The 25,579-nt window shown below is 45.4% G+C and overlaps 1 protein-coding gene across 1 annotated transcript in view; it reads right to left on the bottom strand.

Moving 5' to 3' along the window:
* PLCB2 (phospholipase C beta 2) overlaps window positions 1–25,579 on the bottom strand; it is a 191,495-nt gene that overhangs the window by 64,411 nt on the left and 101,505 nt on the right. The window contains exons 4-6 of the mRNA XM_073566732.1: window positions 8,619–8,759; window positions 2,645–2,724; window positions 1,424–1,477 (exon numbers count right to left, since the gene is read on the bottom strand). Coding sequence (XP_073422833.1) covers window positions 1,424–1,477; window positions 2,645–2,724; window positions 8,619–8,759 — 275 coding nt within the window. The remainder of the gene's footprint in view (window positions 1–1,423; window positions 1,478–2,644; window positions 2,725–8,618; window positions 8,760–25,579) is intronic.

Genomic DNA, 25,579 nt, shown 5'->3' on the forward strand with positions numbered 1-25,579 from the left:
AATAGGTGTATATATATATATATATATATATATACACAGTATATGTCAGTGACACACACACATATATATGTTTATATTTCAAAGAGAGATACATAGTAGAATAGGTGATAATTCATTTGTAAAACTATTACAGGACACGACAGGATATGACACATGGTTTACAAACAGTATCAGTTAGATTTATATATGTCCCTCACTAATAATGTTAGCAGTGTATGTGTGTAAAATATTGGAGCTGTAGGTGTTAAATTAAAGAATTAATTCATGGAAAAAAATTGCATGGGCTCCCGCGCAATTTTCTCCGCCAGAGAGGGAAAGCTAGTGACTGATGCCCTGTAGCGGGTGGCATATGGGGTAATAAATGGTTAATGACACCTTGCTATTGTAAGGTGACATTATGCCTGGTTAATAATGGAGAATAGTTAAAGGGTTAAAAAAATCAGATATTAAGAATAAAGTCTTTTAATGAAATAAACAAACACATTTTGTCCATCTTTATTACACTCCCAATCCAATTGAAGCCATCGTTCTCTTGTAAAAAATCCAAAATAAAAAGCAACAATATCCCATACCTGTCTGCCATACAGTCATGTCCCACGCTGCAATCCATCTCAAGGGGTTAAATAGTTTACAAACGGGAGCGGTGCTAATGCAACCGCTACGGCTGTAAACCACGGAGGAATGAATGAAAAGCTGCTCCCCGCCTGACCGGACATGAACTCAATAGCGTGGGAAAGTTTCTCAATATTTTCCCACACTGTCAATTCACCGCGGGTCAGGCGGGGAGTCTGCACAGCCTCAGTGACTACCGTTGATGTCTGCTATCTAGCTCTCTCTGAAATATATATATATATGTGTGTGTGACATATACACATATATACCTACATATATATATATATATATATATATATATATATATATACACACACACACACACTATGTGTATATATCTTGTCTAACTATTTTCTTCGAACCTATTCTATTCTTTACCGTACACGGCGTCTACTGGCTTTTATTATAGCTATCTATATATCTATCTATATAAACACATTATATATAATATATATATATACTGTATATATAAGATTATTTTGTTATTAAACGATGTGCACAGTTTTTTTACAATGCCATTTTAACATGAGATTTAACATTGAGAACTGCTGTATGTAAAAGCTCATGTTAAAATCGCTTTGCATAGGGATTGCATACGCATGTCATAAGTATGTTGCACGAAAATAGCATTACACTCGCATGACACTCGCATAGCACTCGTCCGTTTTTTCGGTCCGGAAATCAAACCCTTTTTTTTCCTCACAAATGGGTATGAGCCCAAAGATTCCTTTACTGCAAGGAATAAATCTGTATATCTATTCCAACATGTATCTATGAGACATATACAAATTGTAGTTAAAAAATGACTTACTTGCGTACAGGAATTTTTCCTTCTGCATTTAACTGAAGTGTGAGTTTTACATGTCTAAAAGACAAAAAAAAATTAACAAAATCAAGAAAAATGTGAGTGTGTACTCAATATCAAAATGTTTGCATGGAATTTATTTTTTCATTGTTCTTTAGCTTCCTAAATCCAAAATGAAACCACTTTCTAAGTAATCTTCAATAACAAATTTTAACCATTTTGCTGCAGCAGATACCCTTACCCCTTCTCTCAATTTGAAAGATAGCAGGAGGGAGCGGGTTGTGCACAAATCTCCACAGCGTGTAGATGGGAGAAAGTATTTACAGTCTCAGAGAGGGCAGAGAAAATATTATATAGATAAGCAGGAAAGCACATGAAGAAGACATAAGTGCAGAATAGAAGCTGTGCTGATACAAGTGCTAAAGAAGACAGATGACACATAGACATCACATCCAGCCTATATTTCTTGGAGAGACACTCATTAAAGAGTAAATTCTGAAACTTGGGCCTGGCTGAAAACTACACATCAGTGGATCGGAAAATGAATTAAGCAATGAAAGTTGCAGACGGAAATTTTGCAATTTTACTAGCGAAATAGTGAACATATATAATAGTCACTTATTTCCATGTAAAAGGTGTCTAGAGCATTTAACTTGGATTTTCCTTGTTAATCTTTTGCAAATTACTGCAGCAGTGTGAACATGAGAATTTTTGAAAATGTGCAGTGTAAATTGATTGGGACTGCAGATTTGACATTCCTTGTATGTACATTTATGAATTGGATGTGAATGTAAATTTCACCCTCTGCAATGTGAAGAGTCAACGTTGTGGAAAATCACATTTTCGGTAACAAAATCCAGCTGTTGAAAATTTGCAGTGGGAATAAGGCCTGAATCAAAAAACAGTTTGTGTTAGAAAGCTGGCGCAGTACTTGCACATGGCACATTTTGGCGCAACACATAGTTGGCAACTTTTGAAAATAAAAGGAGCATAAAGGGAGGGAGCATTGCATAGAGCAGGGTTCCCCAACTCCAGTCCTCAAGACCCACCAACAGATCATGTTTTCAGGATTTCCTTAGTATTGCTCAGGTGGTAATTGCTTCACCTGTACAATACAAGGGAAATCCTGAAAACATGATCTGTTGGTGGGCCTTGAGGACTGGAGTTGGGGAACCCTGGCATAGAGCATTACATGTCACCCACTACATCCAGTTTTTTAGCACTTACATTTTCTCATAATAGGAATAGCGAGAAGCATTGTTTAGAAGAGGGTTTTTGATGTATGTCATAATATCAGTAGCCCAGTCCTGCAAAAATAAAAAATAAAAAAATAAAGATCTATTATAAAACCGCAAAACCTCTTTGTACCGTAGACTACTTGTACGCTCTTGGCATTGGTTTTCTATAGTACAGTCAGCAACGTTGTGCAGTTACTCAGTGTCTGCTCATTAGTTGCACTGGTTACTTTAAAGAATTAATCCCAGTACTCACAATAACATTATTTTATTTTTCACAAAGCACAGTAAATGCATACTTACTGTTAGTATATAGAGTAAGCCCAACATGAAGTTTCTTTCTTGTACCTTTTGTGCATTTTTTCACTTCTTTGTGCATTTGTAAGGAGGTTGACCGAACCGCGGGTACCTGCATGCTGGGTCCGGAACTAGAAAGGCTGCATCCTCTGTTCCCGAGGGACAGCTTTGAAGATGCGGACCTTCCCCTAGAGCCTGAGGAAGGAGCCTTGCGCTCCGAAACGCGCGTCGGGGAGGGCTAACGGTCCTTCTCCTCTGCAGCACCTCCTGTTATATCCAGGTATTACTGTTTTATTGTGATGCATGTCTGCTTTTATGTGCCAGCAACCTTTCTCATGCTATATGGGCTAATTGCTCTGTGTATATTCTAGCCAGCATATTGTTTCAATAACATGGCTGTGCTCTGTGGTATTTAATTATCTTTTTCATATAAGCACTTGCTCCTTAACATACCACAGCCAGCATGTGGGTTGTCTTTTTGAAGCAAACTAATTTTGTTTGCTTTACATGAGCAATCGCTCTTAATATATCTTAGTCTGCATCATGATCTATCACATTTTGTGTCATATTTAGCTGCTGAGGTGTTTGGTCCGGACGCCCATATTTCATGTGTGACCAATTAGTGTGTGCAATATTCCTTGCTCCTACCATTGTACCTATCTTCCATTTTTATATTTTGTATTCAATAAAATGTTCATGTTTTAATGAGGACTTTATGGCTGCTCTTCAGTGTTTTCTTAGCATGCTTTTTTACAGTTAGCCTTACATGTGTCCATAATATACACATGTTGTGAGTGGCAGGCAGCAATTTGCCTTTTGATTACTGTCATTATTTTCTCCTTCATGTGCTATGTTTACTACAATTTGCTCATATTTAGAGCTTGAGGGAAGCCTGCGTGGGAGGGACCTGCCTGCAGACCCGAAGAGGCGGGGAGAGACAGGTAGAAAGTGCGCGCAGCCAGCAAATAAAAGGGAAAAGCGTGCAAAGGACGAGACTTTGATGCAAACGGAGAGCATAGCGCAGAGCGGTGAGCGGTGCGCTCGGCTGCCCCTTCCCCCAACGAGTACAGGCACTGTGGCAGGGTCTGACTGGCTACAGAGGGACCGCTGCCAGGAGAGAAGCCGCAAGCAGGAGAGGGCAGAGCTGTGCACACAGGACAGAGCAGAGCCTTGCAGCAGCCACAGAGAAAGAAGTGTTCCGTCCAGGGAGCACCAGCATTATGCAGACCAGCAACCACCATTCCCTGTCGCCAGCAGCGGGGCCAGAGGGGGATAGGAACATGCAGGGTGTGTCAGTGACTACCAGAAAGCAAGACGCAGAACGTACCGTGTCCGTGAGTACAACACATGCCCCATAAGGATGACCGGGGACAAGACAGACACTTGCACCCTGACTGGGCCATTAAACACCTGCCGAGCTACGTTGGACTCGTACAAGACCGTGACCCGCATTACCGTCAGCCACTTTTGGCTCGTTTGACCGAGACTGTGAGGAGAATTGTGCAGGAGAAACACATCAGGCTTAGACAGTACCATGGCCCGTACCCTTGTAGGCAACTGCAGTGTATGGACTAGGGGCAGTGGAAGGTACCGGACTCCGACCACTGTTACCAGAAGACGGGGTATTGTCATTTACCCGACCCCACTAGAGAGGACACCGCGCCAGTCATTGCTGGCGCCATTGAGTTTGCAGCAGGAGCTGCAGTTTAAGGACTTCCTGACATCCATGCTATTGAACCGCCGTTATTTTGAACCGTAGCTCTTCACCTTTAAGAATATCCTTTGATTTACTGTACTGTTTGTTTCCCCTGTATAACCCTTTGCCTCCCTACATCCTTTTCTATTCATGCTGTTTAACCCTTTACCTCCCTGCGTGGAGTATTCCCCTGTAAATAAACCTGTTAACCCTTGCTCTGCCTGCATACCGTCACTGCATCCCGCGTTCCTGCTTGATACTTTACACACCCAGTTTCACATAACTGAATGGGTTCTATTCTTATCTGCTAAAACTACATTTCCTAGCATCTACTTCTCCTCTGTGCTGCAGACTCCCTCTTTCTCTCCTGTGTGCTTCTGACTACACCCCACTTAGGCTGGTTTCACATTTGCGTTTTTTTCGCGGTAATTTAGCGCTAAATAGCACATGCGTTTTTTTTCCCTATACTTTGCATGGGATGCGCTTATGTGCGCATACACATGCGTTTGTACGCGTTTTACCGCGCATGCGTTTTTTTGCGGTATGCGCTCGGGCGCACAAAATGCAACTTGTTGCATTTTTTGTGCGTCCGATTTGCCTCAAAAAAACGCATGCTCGCGCAATGCGTTTTTTTACAGCAAGACACCCATTATAAGTCTATGGTGAGCATATGTGCGCATTGGCATGCTTATGTATGCGTTTTTTTGCACATGCGTTTTTTTTTTTACCATTAGTTTAGACAATGGAATTTAGGGGTTTGGGTAAAGTTAGGGTTAGTTAAGGGGGTTTAGGGTTAGGGTTAGGGTCAGGGTTAGGGTTAGGGTTAGGGTCAGGGTTAGGGTTAAGTATGGTTTGGTTAAGGGTTAGGGTCAGGGTTAGGGTTAGGGTTAGGGTTAAGTATGGTTTGGTTAAGGGTTAGGGTCAGGGTTAGGGTTAGGGTTAGGGTCAGGGTTAGGGTCAGGGTTAGGGTTAAGTATGGTTTGGTTAAGGGTTAGGGTCAGGGTTAGGGTTAGGGTCAGGGTTAGGGTTAGGGTTAAGGTTAAGTATGGTTTGGTTAAGGGTTAGGGTCAGGGTTAGGGTTAAGTATGGTTTGGTTAAGGGTTAGGGTTAGGGTTAGGGTCAGGGTTAGGGTTAGGGTTAGGGTCAGGGTTAGGGTTAGGGTTAGGGTCAGGGTTAGGGTTAAGTATGGTTTGGTTAAGGGTTAGGGTCAGGGTTAGGGTTAGGGTTAGGGTCAGGGTTAGGGTTAAGTATGGTTTGGTTAAGGGTTAGGGTCAGGGTTAGGGTTAGGGTTAAGGTTAGTTAGGGTTTGGGTTAGGGTTAAGTATGGTTTGGTTAAGGGTTAGGGTCAGGGTTAGGGTTAAGTATGGTTTGGTTAAGGGTTAGGGTTAGGGTTAGGGTCAGGGTTAGGGTTAGGGTCAGGGTTAGGGTTAGTAAAGTCATGGTTTGGGTTAGTGTGAGGGGCCACCTAATGTTGGAAAAAACGCAAACGCGGTAAAAACGCACTAGAAACGCATACAAACGCATAAAAACGCTGCGTTTTTTTCATGCATGCTCATAAAAATGCTTGAAAAAAACGCAGCAGTTGTATGCTTTTGTATGCGTTTTTCAATGCGTTTTTTTGCGGGAAAAACGCGCTGCAAAAAAAAGCAAGTGTGAAACAGGCCTCAACTGAGTAAAAACTTCACCTTATGTTTCTGCATACTGTTATCACCTGCCTGGCCAATTTTGTCTTCTGCCATCAACATCAGTATAGCTGTCTGTGTGTTTTTACACCATTGTTAGCTGGTTTGTAGCTGAGTTCAATTCTCCTGTAATCCTCCATGACAAAGCATTTAATTACTTGGCAGTGCAGCATTGAGCAGTGTTTGTTGTCTTCTTCTGATAGATTGATGATGTGAAACTGCAAATGCTGCTCTGTTCCTGCTTATGCAGAAGAAAATTCTCATTCTGTCAGAAGAGAAAGCTAGGCAACCATGGAACACCAGCAGCAGTACCCAGAAATAATGTGGCTTCCCTAGGTGAGTGTGCTTTTTTATTTTCATTTTAAGAAGCACTCCCATCAAAGTTTTTATCCTCTTAACATATTACAATCATTATATACATACACAGCTCTGGCAAAAATTAAGAGACCACTGCAAAGTTTTCAGTTTGTCTGATTTTTCTCTTTATAGGTATATTTTGAGTAAAATATAAATTGCTCCTTTATTCTATAAACTACTGACAACATGTCTTCGAATTTCCAAGCACTAAATTTTGTATTTCTTTTCAGAAAATGAGAAATGGTCAAAAAAAAAAAAAAAAAGCAGTGCTTGCAGACCTGACATAATGCTAAGAAAACGAGTTCACGCTCCTGCGCCGGGAAAGGTCAGAGAGGCACAGCGCCTGCGCACTCCAGGAATCTGCTCTGTCCTTAACAGGGCAGATACTGTAAGTATGCCTGCGCAGGAGCCCGCTGCCGGGGAGCAATGAAGCAAGCAGGAGGGCGTCATCGCAAGAAGATGGGAGGCGCCGGACCCGGACCTGCGACACCCATTGGACCAAACCGCACCGGACCGCCCCCCCGGTGAGTATAATAAACCGTATTTTTCTTATGTTTCAGGTCGGATCGGGGGGCTTATTGACAGCTCTATAGAATGCTGTAAATAAGCCCTGAAAGGTGGTGGCCGCATCTTATAGCGGTCGAAACAGCTGACAGGTTCCCTTTAAGCCAAATCACACTTAGAACAAATCACTTGCAAGCTCTTTCATACTCTCTATAACAGATGATTTAAATACAGTTACCTTTTCCCTAGGCTTCAATAAAAACAAACTCACTGCAAACGTCAATGCCATATAATATGATGACGGCTGTAATGGCTCCAGCCCCAGCCCCCACTTACCGCACTGCGCGCGCCCCTCGGCGCGCTCCTGCTTCTCAGCGCGTCCCCACGCCCGGCCTCCAGCTCCTTTCTCGTCGGGCACCTTCACACTGCGTGACTCCCGGCGCAAAGCCTCCTGGGTAGAGTGACGCGCTGGCCCCACCTCCAACATGGCGGCGCCCACCACTACATATGTCCGGCGTCTGGACAGGTAAGACGCCTGTCTATCGAACGCGGTAGCGCTGTCTCGTGCGGCTTGCTCTGTGTTTCCGGGCCCCTTCACCCTTGCCTCTGTCAGCGCTGCGCTCTGTGTCTCTGGGGCTCTCTGCCTGCGCTGTCTCTGCCTGTTAGTGCCTCCGTGCTTCTCCCTCCATCTCTGTCCTGCTCCTGCCGCCTCTCATCCAACCCTGTTACCTTCCTTGTTGTTGCATACCCTCCTGCCTAGTGTATCTTTGTGCTTCCTCTCTTTTGCAGCCTCCCGTCCCGGACGCGACTGGCTCTCCGGTCCTGTGCTCAGCTTATGTCTCTATGTTCTCTGGTGTCCTCCTGTATGGATACGTCGGTGCCTCCTTCTAGTCTATTGTCCTAGTCGTCCCTTTGGTTCCGGCTGTCGCGGTTCTATCCCCTGGAGGTCTGTCCCTAACACTCCCTGTATAGGGGTTGGTCCTCACCTGGGTGCTCTGGAAACGTGACCCAGAGGGTCCACTCTTGGGTAACCTTTTGCTTTCCTCTTTTGCAATAGCAAACCGTAACAACGGCAATATATTAGGAGGATAAGAACTTTTATGGGTGTGCTTCTTTAAGAAACACACATGAAAATTGCAGTGTAACTTATATTAAGGAAATAAACTGTTCATAGCACAGATTATAATATATTAGTGTAACAGGATTTATCCCAAAACATAAAGAAACATTTTGGTTAAAAGTGACACTAGGGCTAGGCAGACAGAAATGAGAAGAAATGAGTGAGTCATGCATACATATTAGGTGTCTCATGTAATACCGAGATAAAAGCTGCGCAGTAATCTCATAACCTAACTGTACTTTACAGAAGACATCATAGTAACAATGTAAATGCAAGAAATCATCTCCCTGTAAGACTATTAGTACCATACCTTGCCGACATTTTCCTTGTAGGATACAAAGTTATGAAAGGTAAGATCCACCATGTCTGGCCCAGTAACGATACATAGAGTTTTGGCCAGGAAATTATTTTCTGGAAAGTCCAGGTTGAAAACTTCACGCAATTTCGGACTCTATAAAAAGGTGAAATTATAATAGTAGATGATCAACAAGGACTTTAATTACAATTTGCATATTAAACCCTGTCCCTTATGCTGATTGACTGCACTCAGTTAAAGCGAGCGCAGTCTAAATCAATCTGCATTTCTGCGCTTGCGCACTGACACTGGATGGGCTCACAGTGTCAGTGCAGGAAACATAGGTGGATTATAATGAGGGCAATCTGGGCTACCCCTTGGGCCCAAGGGTCTGGGAGGGTCAGATTGCCATGATTATAATGTTTTGATGTTTTGGGCATCAGCATCGGCGGCTCATATTTCCGAGCGGAGACCTTTCCTGGAGTTTCGCTGCTGGCAATACAAAATGGCAGCACAGATCCAGAAGAGCAATCGTTGCCTTTTTTGTAATGTGCTTCTACCAGCATGATGACATCTTGTGTATGCCAGCTACAGGAGCTACAAGAGATCGTTTGGAGAAGTATTAAAAACTTTTTTTTCAATAAAATGAACTAAATGGGGGTGGGAGAAAGCAAATAATAAATTAAGGGTGGGGCATGGAAATGAGAAAAGTATAATGAATTGAGGATGGGTAGTGTTTGAGAAGACATTATGTTATATTGAATTGGGGTGGCTGAAGGACATAACATAATGAATTGGTGGGATGGATGCATTTAATTTTAATGAATTAGGGGGAGAGAAGGGGAGTTGAGGACACAGGAAAGTGACTGGTAATGAATTTGGAGAAAGACTACAGGGGCTATTAAATTTATATATTGTTAGATGGGAGAAAGTGGCTAATTATAGCTAACAGAGCACTAGGGAGACTGTAAATGGGGACTGGATAGGGGTATGCTTACAAGGACTGACCGGCGGCACTAAACCGCCACCAATCGGTAAATCATTGCCGATCAGCAGTCGTTTACTGTGATCTATCTGTTTAAGCAGATTACTAAAAGGGTGTTTCAAAACTCAATTTTATTTTTATCCCAAATTCTATTTAATGTCATAATCTAAACTTCTTTAATATAAAAAACCTACATAAAAAACAAATCATGTACATAGAGAGCGAGTGGATATTAAACTACAAGACCTACAAATAACAGCCACTCAAAAATGCAATTTTATTAAGCCATTAAACATAACACAAATATGGCACTAAGAATTAGCAATAGAAAATGTGGGGAGAGTCATAAAAAAGAAAGTTATGGAAAACGTCTCATACAGTGGGTATAATACAAATGTAAGACAGATACAATTAGTAGCAATGAACTAATAGTGTAGTGTATTGTAGGGATTCGCTCTGGTAGGTAATGGCGGGGCTGCAGTAACGAGGCAACACACAGGCTTTAAAGTCTAATTTCAGTGGTTTAATGTCACTTTGCAAACAGCAGATTAACAGAAAGTAAGGAAAACATAAATATACAGTGGGGAAAAAAAGTATTTAGTCAGTCAGCAATAGTGCAAGTTCCACCACTTAAAAAGATGAGAGGCGTCTGTAATTTACATCATAGGTAGACCTCAACTATGGGAGACAAACTGAGAAAAAAAAAATCCCGAAAATCACATTGTCTGTTTTTTTTTCATTTTATTTGCATATTATGGTGGAAAATAAGTATTTGGTCAGAAACAAGCAATCAAGATTTCTGGCTCTCACAGACCTGTAACTTCTTCCTTAAGAGTCTCCTCTTTCCTCCACTCATTACCTGTAGTAATGGCACCTGTTTAAACTTGTTATCAGTATAAAAAGACACCTGTGCACACCCTCAAACAGTCTGACTCCAAACTCCACTATGGTGAAGACCAAAGAGCTGTCAAAGGACACCAGAAACAAAATTGTAGCCCTGCACCAGGCTGGGAAGACTGAATCTGCAATAGCCAACCAGCTTGGAGTGAAGAAATCAACTGTGGGAGCAATAATTAGAAAATGGAAGACATACAAGACCACTGATAATCTCCCTCGATCTGGTGCTCCATGCAAAATCCCACCCCGTGGGGTCAGAATGATCACAAGAACGGTGAGCAAAAATCCCGGAACCACGCGGGGGGACCTAGTGAATGAACTGCAGAGAGCTGGGACCAATGTAACAAGGCCTACCATAAGTAACACACTACGCCACCATGGACTCAGATCCTGCAGTGCCAGACGTGTCCCACTGCTTAAGCCTGTACATGTCCGGGCCCGTCTGAAGTTTGCTAGAGAGCATTTGGATGATCCAGAGGAGTTTTGGGAGAATGTCCTATGGTCTGATGAAACCAAACTGGAACTGTTTGGTAGAAACACAACTTGTCGTGTTGGGAGGAAAAAGAATACTGAGTTGCATCCATCAAACACCATACCTACTGTAAAGCATGGTGGTGGAAACATCATGCTTTGGGGCTGTTTCTCTGCAAACGGGCCAGGATGACTGATCCGGGTACATGAAAGAATGAATGGGGCCATGTATCGTGAGATTTTGAGTGCAAACCTCCTTCCATCAGCAAGGGCATTGAATATGAAACGTGGCTGGGTCTTTCAACATGACAATGATCCAAAGCACACCGCCAGGGCAACGAAGGAGTGGCTTCGTAAGAAGCATTTCAAGGTCCTGGAGTGGCCTAGCCAGTCTCCAGATCTCAACCCTATAGAAAACCTTTGGAGGCAGTTGAAAGTCCGTGTTGCCAAGCGAAAAGCCAAAAACATCACTGCTCTAGAGGAGATCTGCATGGAGGAATGGGCCAACATACCAACAACAGTGTGTGGCAACCTTGTGAAGACTTACAGAAAACGTTTGACCTCTGTCATTGCCAACAAAGGATATATCACAAAGTATTGAGATGAAATTTTGTTTCTGACCAAATACTTATTTTCCACCATAATATGCAAATAAAATGAAAAAAAAACCAGACAATGTGATTTTCTGGATTTTTTTTTCTCAGTTTGTCTCCCATAGTTGAGGTCTACCTATGATGTAAATTACAGACGCCTCCCATCTTTTTAAGTGGTGGAACTTGCACTATTGCTGACTGACTAAATACTTTTTTTCCCCACTGTACTCCAGCTTGGAGAACCACTTGCACGGAATGGGCTTACCTAAGCGGCTGCCAGGTCCTGCGGCATCCGCCAGGTGCCATTCCCAGGGTTGTTGAGAGTCTTGCTGCTATAGTCCTGCAGCACGGGGATCCTGTATACAAGTTCAGGCTAAGTCCAGCCAAGTTCCTATAACTTCCACACACTCCCCATGTTCCAAACACCAACCTCCATTACATAGCCTATAACCCCTCCCACCAGTGAGGTAGACATCGCATGGGCTGATCACGTGACCATGACATCATCGCAGGTCCTGTCTTTAGGGAAAAACCCGGCCAAACATTAATCTGCTGGGAGAAATGTATGTCCCATCCAGTAAAACACCCTTTACTGTACCACAGAGCTGTAACGCATGAATTGAATGTTTATTTCTCTACCATAAACCGTCTCCAAAGGTGTTTCAGAGAATTTGTCACAACCGCAGACAACTACGGACTGGGGCTGGGGACTGGGGACTGGGGCTGAAAGTCAGCCCTGGCATTTGAAATCGCACAGGCCCATGCTATCCCCATCCCCAAGCACCAGATGTGGATATATTACTAATATTATCCTGGATGGAGGAAAGCAAGATTTACTACAAGACCAACATTTCTATTGATACCCGTGGCCTGCAGGGGTAAGTGACAGTCAGCAACTTTGTGCTCCGTCACAACTCTTAACAGCATGGGTGCCGTTGTAGGTTATAGCAGGTAAGCAGGATGCAGTGACGAGACGCGAGACTAAGTTGTACATTGGGAAGTAACTTTTATAAATTGAAGCCGCTAGGGTCATCCTAAGCAACCAAAACCAAGTAACAACAATTGTCCTCGCAGGGACTCAGTACAACCAAACACTATTTAAAGAGAACACGACTAACCCGGCAAAGGCCGGTTATTATAGGGCCGCGATATGGCCGACTTCGGGTCCTTATTTCCTATAGTGTCACTTATCCATCCTGACGTCTCTTGGCGTCTCTGTTGGAGCTGCTGGGACCAGCTGCTGAAGATCTGGCGTAGTCTTCAGGCGCTCCAACACCCAGGAGGAGTAGGGGCACAACAGGCCCTGGGTGAGTCCGTTGAGAGGTGGCCTAGTCTTCGGGCGCTCCAACGCCCAGGAGGAGTAGGGGCACAACAGGCCCTGGGTGAGTCCTTTCATGAGGTAACCCCCTGGGAAGGCAGCGGGGCTCCACTCGTTAGCGGGTTCAGGGAGACCCCAGTCCCCAAGCAGGGGTGTGTCGCAGTTACCAGGAGTGGGTGGCGGTTGGTCGGCCACGTGCATGGCCTGGGGCTGTGCAAAGAGTCTCTCTGTTAGCGAGAAGCAGGCCCCAACTGCTGGCTGCAGCAGGGTGATTTGGGGCCCCATTTTAAACTTTGCCTAGGGCTACACCTTGCCTAACACCGGCCCTGAACATGGGGTAATGGTCGTGGATGAATGGCCTCTGGATTTCATCATGGTATCTCTGTGCATTCAAAGTGGCATCAATAACATGCACCTGTCTGTAACATGCGCCTGCCAATTCCATAACCACACCGCCACCATGGACCACTCAATTCACAATGTTGACATCATCAAACCGCTCACCCACATGTATACAGCACAGCACAGCCCACATGGTATACAGCACAGCCCACATGGTATACGGTGCATCACAGCACAGCCCACATGGTATACAGCACAGCCCACATGATGTACAGCACAGCCCACATGGTATACAGCACAGTCCACATGGTATACAGCACAGTAAACATGGTATACAGTGCAGCACAGCACAGCCCGCAAAGTATACAGCACAGCCCACATGGTGTACAGCACAGCCCACATGGTATATAGCGCAGCACAGCACAGCCCACATGGCATACAGCACAGCACAGCCCACATGGTATACAGCACAGCACAGCCCACAAGGCATACAGCACAACACAGCCCTACCCCTGAGAATGGCCCCACAGTCCCTCACTTTTACATAAGAAAAAACACTCTCCTCACCTCTCCTCATGCCTGCGCTGCTCCCGGCTCCTGTCTCCTGCTCTGCCTGGCACACACAGTGAGTGCGCAATGACGTCATCACGCACCCGCTGTGTCAGAGGCAGAGCGGGGAATGACTGGAGAGGGAGCGTCAGCTGACGCTCTCTCCTCTATCATTGCTGTGAACTGTAGTTCAATGCGGCGGCGGGGGGAGTCGGTGCTGGAGGCAGGCGGGCCCCCCTGCCTCACAGGGGCCCCATAGCGGCAGCGTGATGTGCAGCTAACTGGGGGACCCTGGGGGAGCGGGGGCCCTAGGCAGCTTCCTGGTCTGCCTGCCCCTAACGCTGGCCCTGCCCATGTTGGCATATGATAATGTATGGCCCCATGTTGCAGCAGGATAATGCACAACCCCATATTGAAGCAGGATAATGCATGGCCCTGTAATGAGTTGTTACATTTGTACTTGTTCTTTTAACACCTTAATGCTTTTCTATGCTGCTAAAGTAATATATATGTATATTTAATATTGTAGTATTTCTGTCACGACTGCGGCCGCGGCCCAGCAGACGCCTCCACGCCGACCGACCATGATGGCGAGGGGGCGGGCGTCCCCCGGGGATGCAATATGGACCCTCTATACCACAGAGGGGGACCCGAGCCTACCCAAACTAGGGAAGGGCAGTGATCGGGATTCTGTGGCAGCTGAGCGTGTTATTATTACTATACATTTATATAACGCCATTTATTCCATAGCGCTTTACATGGGAAAAGGGGAAATATAGACAAAGACAATAAACATGTGCAAGACAAGGGACACACAAATACAGAAGGAGAGAGGACCCTGCCCCCGAGGGCTCACAGTCTACAGGGACAAAAGAAGACATGTAGGACTAGATAACACCGCACAACTTCAGGTATCAAGAACGTAAAGTTTACTAAAGTAAAGTCACAGTACATAGATGAAACAGGGCTATGCCAGGCTCCCGGTTCCCCACCACCCAGAAGGGTACCACCCAGTGGACCCCAAGGCACCAATGGATCATAGAGGCACACATAGGCAGGACATCAGGACACAGGCCGGACATCAGGCTGGACATCAGGACATAAGGCAAGACATCAGGACATCAGGCTGGACATCATACCGGGCATCAGGACATCAGGACACAGGCAAGACATCAGGGTACACAAGGTCATCAGGACATCAGGGTACACGAGGACATCAGGACAATCATGGTCACCCACAGGTCAAAAGAGTCATCGGCAAACATCAGACAGGAGTCGCTTGGTTCCGGACATCCAACACGACCTACAGGCACCATTGCAGTCATCAAGATCCAGACTCCAGGCAGAGGTCACCAGGTTCCAGACTGCGGTCATCAGGCTCCGGGCATCGGACCTAGGAAGGAACTCAAGTGTGATGGTGCTAGAACCGCAGGATTGCTGGGCCTGCATGGAGCAGCACAGTCAGTGCAGGAACTGGGACTTAGAGTACCTGGCATTGTCTGCAAGCCTAGACACACGTGGAAAGTTATGCACCAGCTGCAAATGACCTCGCAACCCACGGACAGCTTCCACAGCGGCAACCAGGGACCGCACACGCGGATGGTCAAGCAGCAGAGCAAAGACCTAAACACATGTGCAGGTACGCAGCAGAGTAGGGAACTGAGCAGGCTCCATACAGGTAACAGCCAACAGTATCCCAGCTCAATTAGGGGGAAAGGAGCAAAGGGTTAAAAGCAAAGACATGCATTGTCACGCCGACAACCAAGTACAGACAAAACGGCGTGACATTTTCTAGGGAAAGTGAGTTACCACGGGTCGGCCACTAGATGGGGGTATAATGCTAATGGGGAGTATTAGCCACTAGATGGGGGCACTGTAGTCAGGGAATATTGTTGGGAGTGTAGATAAATAATATAGGAGGGGCACTTTGGGTTATGACAGAGAGAACTTCCTGACAGGATTCAGTCGGGGCGAGGGTGCTCATTAGTTCAGGAGGGCTGGCTAGCCCTGTGCAACACTGTGTCATGCAACATTATGTGCATGCCTAAAGCCCAGCATATATACATGACCAGAATTGTTACAGAGGCATCTACAGCAGCAGTACTGGCAGTAGTGGGTCTGCAGTTGCTAGTGAAGACTAAGCAGCATGGGCACATCTCTTATCATGTGGCAGCTTATCTCGTGGGCTGATGCCTTCAAAGCCGGGGCAAAATGGCTGAAAGAACACCCGAATGGAGTGTGGCTGAGCACTGGAGATGCTGTAGGACCATTCGGCACGGTCCGCCCCAGAAGCTGGCTTAATAATAGAGAGAGAAGGAAAGGGACAGAAGAGGAGTTGTATGCTGTAAACCCTGATGATGGTGCTGGAAAGATCATGAATATGCTGTGTACAAGTCTCAGTAAAGTTGCTCTATTTAAAGTTGAACTGGACTGTGACTCCGTTATTTCTAAAGTGGGTACTGAAGTCCCCCAGAACCATACAAAGTAACCTGATGGAGCTGTGAAAAGCGCTGCAGGTATGCTGAGTGAAGAGCAGCGTGTATATGTGATGGCAGGCCAGGGCACACTGTTGCAGATGTTAGTGGCCATAACTATAGTCCTGCCTATCTCTCACAGTCCCATGTTGCAGCAGGATAATGCATGGCCCCATATTGAAGCAGGACAATGCACGGCCCTGTGTTGCAGCAGGATAATGCACGGCTCCATGTTGCAGCAGCATAATGCACAGCCCCATGTTACATCAGGATAATGCATGACTCCATGTTGCAGCAGGTTGATGCATGGCCCCGTGTTGCAGCAGGATAATGCACGGCCCCATGTTGCAGCAGGGTAATGCATGGCCCCTTGTTGCAGCAGGATGATGCACGCCCCATGTTGCAGCAGGATAATGCACAGCCCCGTGTTGCAGCGAGATAGTGCACAGCCCCATGTTACAAGAAGGATCTGTACACAATTCCTGGAAGCTGAAAACATCCCAGTTCTTGCATGGCCAGCATTTTCACCGGACATGTCACCCTTTGAGTATGTTTGGGATCTCTAGATCGGCCTATATGACAGTGTGTTCAAGTTCCTGCCAATATCCAGCAACTTGGCACATTGAAGAGGTGCGGAGCAACATCCCACAGGCCACAATCAACAACCTGACCAACTCTATGCAAAGATGGTGGTCACAACAGATACTGACTGGCTTTCTGACCCCCGGAAACCTCTAATACTGTAATACTGCACATTGTAAAGTGGCCTTTTATTGTAGTAGCCTAAGGCACACCTATGCAATAATCATGTGTCTAATCAGAATCTGGATATGCCACACCTGTGAGGTGGATGGATTATCCCGGGAAAGGAGAAGATCTCACTAAGACAGATTTACACAAATTTGTGAAAAATTTTAGCAAGAATATTTTTGTGTACATTGAAAAAGTCCTCGATCTTTGAGTTCAGCTCATGAAAAATGGGAGCAAAAACAAAAGTGTTGTGTTTATATTTTTGTTCAGTGTATGTACTATGTCACAGTTAGATACTGCGCAGAAGATTAAATAGAACTGTCAAATGTAATCCTACCATGTAAATAGAGAGGGACGGACCAGAAGTCAAAAGGTGATACAGAAATCTGAAGGCGAAACGTACGGCGGAGGTTTTCAGGTCATTCACTTCTGGTCAGGTCCTCTCTGTTTACATTTGACAGTTTTATTTAATCTTTTGTACAGTATTTTACTGTTTAGTAGAAAAAGAAGAATGATGTTTCAGAGTAGACCGTACTGCTGTGTGAAAGAAACAGATCCAGAATGGATAATTTTTATTTTTACGCATTTCGGCTCACACCGACCCCCTTTTTAAAAAACAAACAACATTGCACAATCGGCATAACAGGGAAAAGCACCAACACTTAAAAAAAGAAAAGAAGGAACCGCTCACCTGGGCGTGAAATGATTATTAACATTGCTAATAAAGTAACATTGGTATAAAAACCAAACATTTAGTTAGGGAATCTTTCACCCCATACGATGCCGTCCTCTTCTTTCCTTCCTGTCGTGGTCAAAAGAACAAAAAAGCAGTGCTTGCAGACCTAAAATAATGCTAAGAAAACGAGTTCACGCTCCTGCGCCGGGAAAGGTCAGACAGGTCTGGCTCCTGCGCACTGCAGTATTCTGCTTTGCCCTCAACAGGGCAGAGCAGTGCACCTGCGCCGGAGCCACGACTGGAAGGAAAGAAGAGGACGTCATCGCTAGAAGATGGAAGGTGCCGGACCACAACACCCATCGGACCGGACCGCCCCACCCCGATGAGTATAATCTAACTCTTTTTTCCTTAACTTTCAGTTTACATTGGTGGCTTATCTACAGCATTACAGAATGCTGTAGATAAGTCCCTGATGGCGGTGCTGGCAGCTCATATTCGAAAAAAGGAGTGACAGATTCCCTTTAAGACATAAAACATGACAGGAAGGAACACATTCATGTTTAAAATCAATATTTACAAATTGCAGTAAAAAAATCAAGCAAATAATAAACGTTTATTTTCTCAATAAAAAGCAATAAGTAAAGCAGGGATCATACTGGGACTGTCATGATCCAGCGTGGATCTGACAAGGTGAATGGATAAGTGAACTTTTTTTCCTTTGGCTAGGTGCCAAAGTGGGTTGATTGCCCCTGGTGGCCATTAGAATTATTACACGTGGTGTCGTTCATTCTAAGTTGCCCCGGTCGTGGTGAGTGGTATCGCACCTTAGTTTTAGGGTTAATGTGCACGCAATTACAATCAGGTGTTAGGCTCTATAAAAGGGAGCCAGGTGGGTTCAATTACTGTTGGTGATATTGATTGTGTGTTAGTCATTCACAAGGAAGCCTGGGTGAATGAAGGAGCTGAACCTGAGTCCTGCGCAGCCCAGCCAGAGGGGACGAGTGGCAGCTAGGTGGTCTGCAAGAAGGGCTGGCATGGCGTGGTGGAGTCACAGTTTATGGTGTTGGCAGGAAGTGCTTGCATGGCTTGGTGGAGTGACGACTATGGAGAGAGTTGCACTCGCATGCGGGACTTGGTTGCTGAGAGCTGGACTCAAGCATGCTGGACTTCTTGGGCAGGAGCTGAACTCATCTTTGGGACTCTGTTACTGGACAGCTGCAACTGGTGGTGGACTCTGCTCCAAGGCTGCACTATGGTGAAGGATTCAGTTATGGTGAAGGATCCGGGTGGAGGAGAAGATGCACACAGGTGGTGGGCTCTGTTGCTAGGAGCGTACACAACAGAGCAAAGCTAAGTGGTGTTCCCCCTGTATTGTCATCTTTCCTCATGTGTGTTATAGTGCAGTGGTGGGATTAGTTTCCGCACCGACCAATTCCCTAGTGAGGGTTTAGGTCAGGACGAGCTAGGGTTCTTAGGTTCCTGTGCGTCGACCGGTGCGGAACTGGCATAGAGTACGTTAGGAGTGCAGGGACACTGGCTCAGGGGAGCTCAGGAGGTCTCCACTTCCCTATTCTCTATCGCAGGGCCCACCATTGTTAATGTTTCCCAGGTTCCCCTTTATTATTTAAATTCGCCTTACTGGAGGCGGGGTTTCCAGACTTGTACATACGTGTAATGTCTAAATTCGCCAATTGGAGGCGGTGTATCCAGCTGCACGTGTTTATTATTTAAATTCGCCCCACTGGAGGTGGTGTATCCAGGGTCACGTGCGTCACATGGGTTCGCCTTGCGGTACTCGCTGCGTCCAGACACACGTGACCGTGACAGGGACTATGTGGCTTGGAAGAATTGCTCACCAGTGGAGCACACTAAACAGATAGCTATGGACTTAATTATTGACGATGATTTAGTTATTGTCACTATGAAATAGTAACCTATAATAATTACTTATGTAATAAATGGTATGTAATGAATATTACTGTGAATAATAATCTAAAAGTATAATAAAGAAAACAAAACATTACACTTTGTTTATAGACTTAAAATTAAAACAGATAACACCAATCCCCTGTACGCTTCAGACCTTTTACATTTTTATTTTCAATCACCTCCACCAGTTAATCCACCACTCTATACAGAAACCTGTCTACACTGAACACATCCTCTACTGTACTATAACATCCTCATCACACAGAAAATATACCACTTTGGAAGACTATTCTCTAACAGGAACCAATGCGTTGGTCCCTTCAGTCCCACTTCAATAAATCCTCAACAAACTATCACTCATTATTTCACCACTAAATCCTAAAAAGAAAAAAGAACGTTTCCAGCAAATGCTGAACAGGAGGCCAAAACTGGATAAGTTGAATCATGAACCCAAAATCTTCACACCTGTAATATATTGTCATTTTTTGTTTATTTCAATTTCACAATATGATTTTTTTATTTGCTAATTTCTTTATATAAATGTTTTTATTTACATTTTTTCTCAGTAACATTAACTAGCCTAACTGTATCATTATATACAATTCATTATTCACATAATATTATTAGATGCTATTAATATATCTTGATATTCTCTGATAATGTTTAAAATGTTTAACATTTTAATTGATCGTTACATATACTTTACCCATTAAAGTATAGCAATATTCATGGATGCAATAGATTCTCCCCCATTTATTCAAAACATAATTAAGGCAATATATTCCTGTATATCAATTCTAGAAATTAGGGAGAAATCTCTCTGACAGGGAAACGTAGAGTTTTTCAGATTGATGGCAGGTGCTTGCCACATGGAGCCTCGGAAAAAGTGGAATAAAGCACAGTTAAAAAAATCAATGTAAATAAAAATGGTTTTCCTGAAAACAAGTCACCATACAGCTCCATTCGTTGAAAAATAAAAAAGTTATAGCTCGTAGTACAAAGCGATCCAAAAATAATTACTTCTTATGACTCCACAAGGAGTTCAACGTCAGAAGCCAGGAGGATACGTCATAAACAGAAGGAAGAGACAAAAGTGTGGTCAGGTAACGTTCCAAGATCAGAGCACCAGGCTTCCCAGGAAATTTTAGATGGAAGGCCCAGATTAACGGATTGGCCTTCACATCGCGAGCAGGGACCCAGGATCTCTCCTCTGGTCCATTTCCCCACCAGTGGATAAGGTACTGGAGGGAATTACGGACGCTCCAAGAATCCCCAAACCTCTGAACCTTATAGTCCAGGCCACTGTCTACTGAAAGCGGAGTATGAGGGACATACTCCTTTAATAGAGATTTGTGGAATGCGTTAGGGATGAGAAGGGATGGAGGAAGCTTTAATGTAAATTCACCACCTCTTTGATCTCATATGAACCAATAAACTTTGGACCCAACTTGGCCGATGGCACTTTAAGTTTAATGTTTCTGGAAGACAACCAAACCTTATCCCTAATGTTAAAACCAGGACCCAGGTCTTCTATTGGCCTTCCATTTTTGGTGAATCTGAACCAATATTCTTCTGAACCTCCCCCCAGACATCCCCAAGTCTCTGTACAGCGACCTCCACCCCAGGGCATTCAGAACTAATTCTAGAAAATTCACCAAAATGGGGATGAAAACCATAATTACAGAAGAATGGTGAGGTTCTGGTAGATTGATTTACTCAACTGTTAAAAGAAAATTCAGCAAGAGGTAAAAACGAAGACCATTCCTCCTGTCACGTTGCCACAAAGCACCTTAAAAATTGTTCCAATTATTTGTCCTCTCAGTCTGACCATTGGTTTCAGGGCGATAAGCAGATGAAAATGACACGTCAATCCTGAGTTTAATGCAAAAAGCTCTCCAAAATTTAGAGACAAATTGTACTCCCCTATCAGACACAATGTTCAGAGGGATCCCATGTAACCTTACAATATGAGAGATGAACAACCTGGAAAGTATCTCTGCATTAGGCAATCCTGACAAAGGAACAAATTGAGCTTGTTTGCTGAATCGATCAACTACCACCTAGATAGCAGTCTTCCCATCAGACAGACTCAAATCTGTAATGAAATCCATGGACAAATGAGTCCACGGTCTTTCTGGAATTGGCAATGGAGCCAATTCCAGAGCCAGCTGCCTATAGCTGACTTTAGCGCGTGTGCAGAGTTCACAAGCAGATGCAAAATCTTTAATATCATTATGCATGGACGGCCACCAAAAAAGTCTAGCAATGGCTTTCCTTGTGACAGTAACCCCAGGATGACCACTTAAAATGGAATTATGAAATTCCTGTAACACCCGCAATATTAGGTACACAGGCACAAATAATTTGGACCCTGGAGAAGTGGAAGGAGCCAACGACTGGGCTTTATGAATCTCCTATTCCAGCTCCGAGGTTACCATAAACACCACAATACTCTGAGGAATAATGGAGGATGGAGGTTCTGGAGGATAAATGGAATCTAGACTATGAGATGAAGCATCAGCTTTCACATTCTTAGATCCTGGCCTAAGAATGTGAAAGCTGATGACAAGCTTTCACATTCTTAGGCCAGGGTCTAAGACAAGCAAACAGGTCACAGGTGATGATGTTACCTTTAGTAGCCATTCAAACCCATTTGTGTCAACTTCTGTGCTCAGGCAAAAATCACCAGGGTATGTAAACTTTTGATCAGGGTCATTTGGATGTTTTTGGTTGTCATTATGATTTAAAAAGAGAAAACACAGTAGTTTGACAATAAATGGCTTCACCCAACCACTAACCATGAGTGGAGAAAAAGTTTTGGTGTTATTCATATTCTCTGAAAAAAATGCAAAGAAAGCAAAAATTCTGTTGGGATATGTAAACTTTTGAGCACAACTGTATATAGCGCTGTCCTGTATTATTTAGCATCCTTGTGTTAGACCTATGCCTCTGATGGGCACAAGGTGGTGGATTGGAAGGCTCAGAGGGAAGGGGGCCCTAGGAGGGGGGGTAATGTTAGGCGTCTGGTTTCTCCGTCTGCTCTGCATGAATCCAGAGCCTCACATTCTGCGGTCTCCTGCTGTCTATCTACTGCAGAGATTACTTTGCAGCAGACCGCTCCAGAGACTAAGTTCCTCTGTGCTCCTACTGGGCATGCTCACGAGGTGATCTCCCATTGGAGATCGGGAGTTATGTGCCCAGGTCCTGCTCCAGATCTCATTGGTCCACTGCGACACTAACAGGCTCAGCGTTTTTGTATGTTTATGTTGCGGCGCCTCTGTGTGTGAGCAGAGCCCGCTCTGCGCACTTCGGGTGAAGTTGATCCCCTGCGCATTATACCGCCATATTGCTCGTCTGTCATTACCTAGCAGCAGTGTAACACCTACTGCACGGTTGACCCCGAGCGGCAAACGCACTTTATTATTTATTTTTATTTAGTGCGTTCCGCCATTCCTAACCTTATACTAGCGCCAGGGTCTGGCTAGTAATGGCAGATCAGCAGCAACTCCTTCAGTGCATTCGCCAGCTAGAGGGCCGGTTGGCTACTCTTCAGAGTGTTATTGCAGTGGCGAAGTCTTCGGAGGCTGCTGTACAGGCGATCACAGAGGCGTTTCACGTATGTCCACGTCCTCCCCTGTGCCGACAGTTTCCCGCCTCCTGTTGCCCGATAAATTTTCTGGCGATTGCGCCTCCTGTAGGGGTTTCGTGAGCCAGTGCTCTATCCAGCTGGAGTTACTGGCTGCACGATTCCCTACGGAACGGGCTAAGGTGGGGTTTATTATTTCCCTTCTGTCGGGCAGGGCGTTGGAGTGGGCCACGCCACTGTGGGAGAGTGGTGACCCTGAGGTTCGGACCGCTGCTCAGTTCTTAACATCTATCAAGCAGGTTTTCTTGGGACTACGGGTCACGCACGATGCCTCTCTTCAGCTCCTTGCATTAACTCAGGGATCCCTCTCGGTCAGCCAGTAAGCCATTCGTTTTCGGACACTGGCTTCCGAGCTGGAGTGGTCTGATAGAGCCCTCATCCCTGTGTTTTGGAGAGGTTTAGCTGAGCATGTTAAGGATGCTCTATCTACCAGAGATGTTCCTGCAAGTCTGGAGGAGCTGATTGCCATTGCCACCCGCATTGATCTCCGTTTCTCGGAGCGCGGGCTGGAGCGTGCTCAATCCAGACGGAGGGTTACTCCGGGTCCCAACCTCTTTGAACCTCTGGAATCACCCGAGCCAGAGTGTTCACTCCCAGAGCCCATGGAGGTGTCTCGCGCCAGTCTCGAGGCGCATCCAGCACTAAGCTCCACTTGCGACTATCACTGTCAGCACTCTGCTCCCCAGGATAACGGGGCCCCGCAATGGCCAAACTCTGTGCCGCCGGGCAAGACCTTTGTCCCCCCTCGCCTTCGGCCGAAGCTTCTCGCGTGGGCACACGCGTCCAGGGCGGGTGGTCACTGTGGCTACATGCAGACCACAAAACTCCTGGCAGGGTCATATTGGTGGCCGCACAGGGCTCGGGACATTGAAAAATATATTCAGGCATGTGCCTCCTTAAACAGAGAGTGGAAATGTCCGCCGACACATCGCGGCATTCCACTTCAACCTATGCTCCGGGCGGTTTTGTCGCTCCCGTTGTCTCCCACGTGACCCTTCTTAAACCTGGTGATCTTGCCGCCTCTGATACCTTCCACGTGTCCCGGTTTTCCGTGTCATCTACCGGGACATCAGACTCGCCTTCGGACGAGTCTGAGACCTATGCCTCTGATGGGCACAAGGTGGTGGATTGGAAGGCTCAGAGGGAAGGGGGCCCTAGGAGGGGGGGGATATGTTAGGCGTCTGGTTTCTGCGTCTGCTCTGCAGGAATCCAGAGCCTCACATTCTGCGGTCTCCTGCTGTCTACTGCAGAGAAGATTACTTTGCAGCAGACCGCTCCAGAGACTAAGTTCCTGTGTGCTCCTACTGGGCATGCTCACGAGGCGACCTCCCATTGGAGATCGGGAGTCATGTGCCCAGGTCCTGCTCCAGATCTCATTGGTCCATCTCGGAGATCTGGAAGGTCCCGCACGGCTATAAAAAGCACGCATGACCGTTCGGCCATGCGCAAGTATAGACTATACTTGCTAGATGTGTGAATGGTGACGGATATATGATTCTGGTGACTGACTCATTAAGAAACCCCTTCCCTCTGATATTACACATGTGGTTAGGGAATTAGTTCAGCAGTCAGCGCCAGTCAGTGGCAAGCCTTAGGCCACTGTGCACACTGCACCTCTACGCTAGCGTCCGACATTGCGCTTGCTTTCTAACTTTGTCGTCGAGCGACAGTGTTCTACGCCGCGCTGCAGTTGCAGTCCTTGGCGCTCACAGTAGCGACACTGCACACACGGTAGGTCTAGACGGACGCAGCTCCACTGTCTTAGGGCCTGCTCCTGTGACCAGATACCGTGTGTGCATTTACCTGAAGCCTGTGTCACTAACAGGCTCAGCGTTTTTGTATGTTTATGTTGCGGCACCTCTGTGTGTGAACAGAGCCTGCTCTGCGCACTTCGGGTGAAGTTGAACCCGTGCGCATTATACTGCCATATTGCTCATCTGTCATTACCTAGCAGCAGTGTAACACCTACTGCACGGTGGACCCCGAGCGGCGAACGCACTTTATTATTTATCTTTATTTAGTGCGTTCCGCTGTTCCTAACACCTTGTTTACATATAGCACTGTCCTGTATTACATGTCATGCTTGTTCTATATAGCGGTGTCCCGTATTATATGGCGTTCTTGTTATATATAGCGCTGTCTTGTATTATACAGTGTCCTCTTGTTATATATAGCGCTGTCCTGTATTATATAGCATCCTTGTTATATCTAGCGCTGTTCTGTATTATATAACGTCCTCTTGTTATATATATATCGCTGTCCTGTTTTATACAGCGTCCTCTTGTTATATATAGTGCTGTCCTGTATTATATAGCATCCTTGTTATATCTAGCGCTGTTCTGTATT

Source organism: Dendrobates tinctorius, unplaced genomic scaffold (assembly GCF_039654945.1).
Source record: "Dendrobates tinctorius isolate UK_male_01 unplaced genomic scaffold, ASM3965494v1 ptg000019l, whole genome shotgun sequence".
In the NCBI taxonomy this organism is placed as follows: domain Eukaryota; kingdom Metazoa; phylum Chordata; class Amphibia; order Anura; family Dendrobatidae; genus Dendrobates; species Dendrobates tinctorius.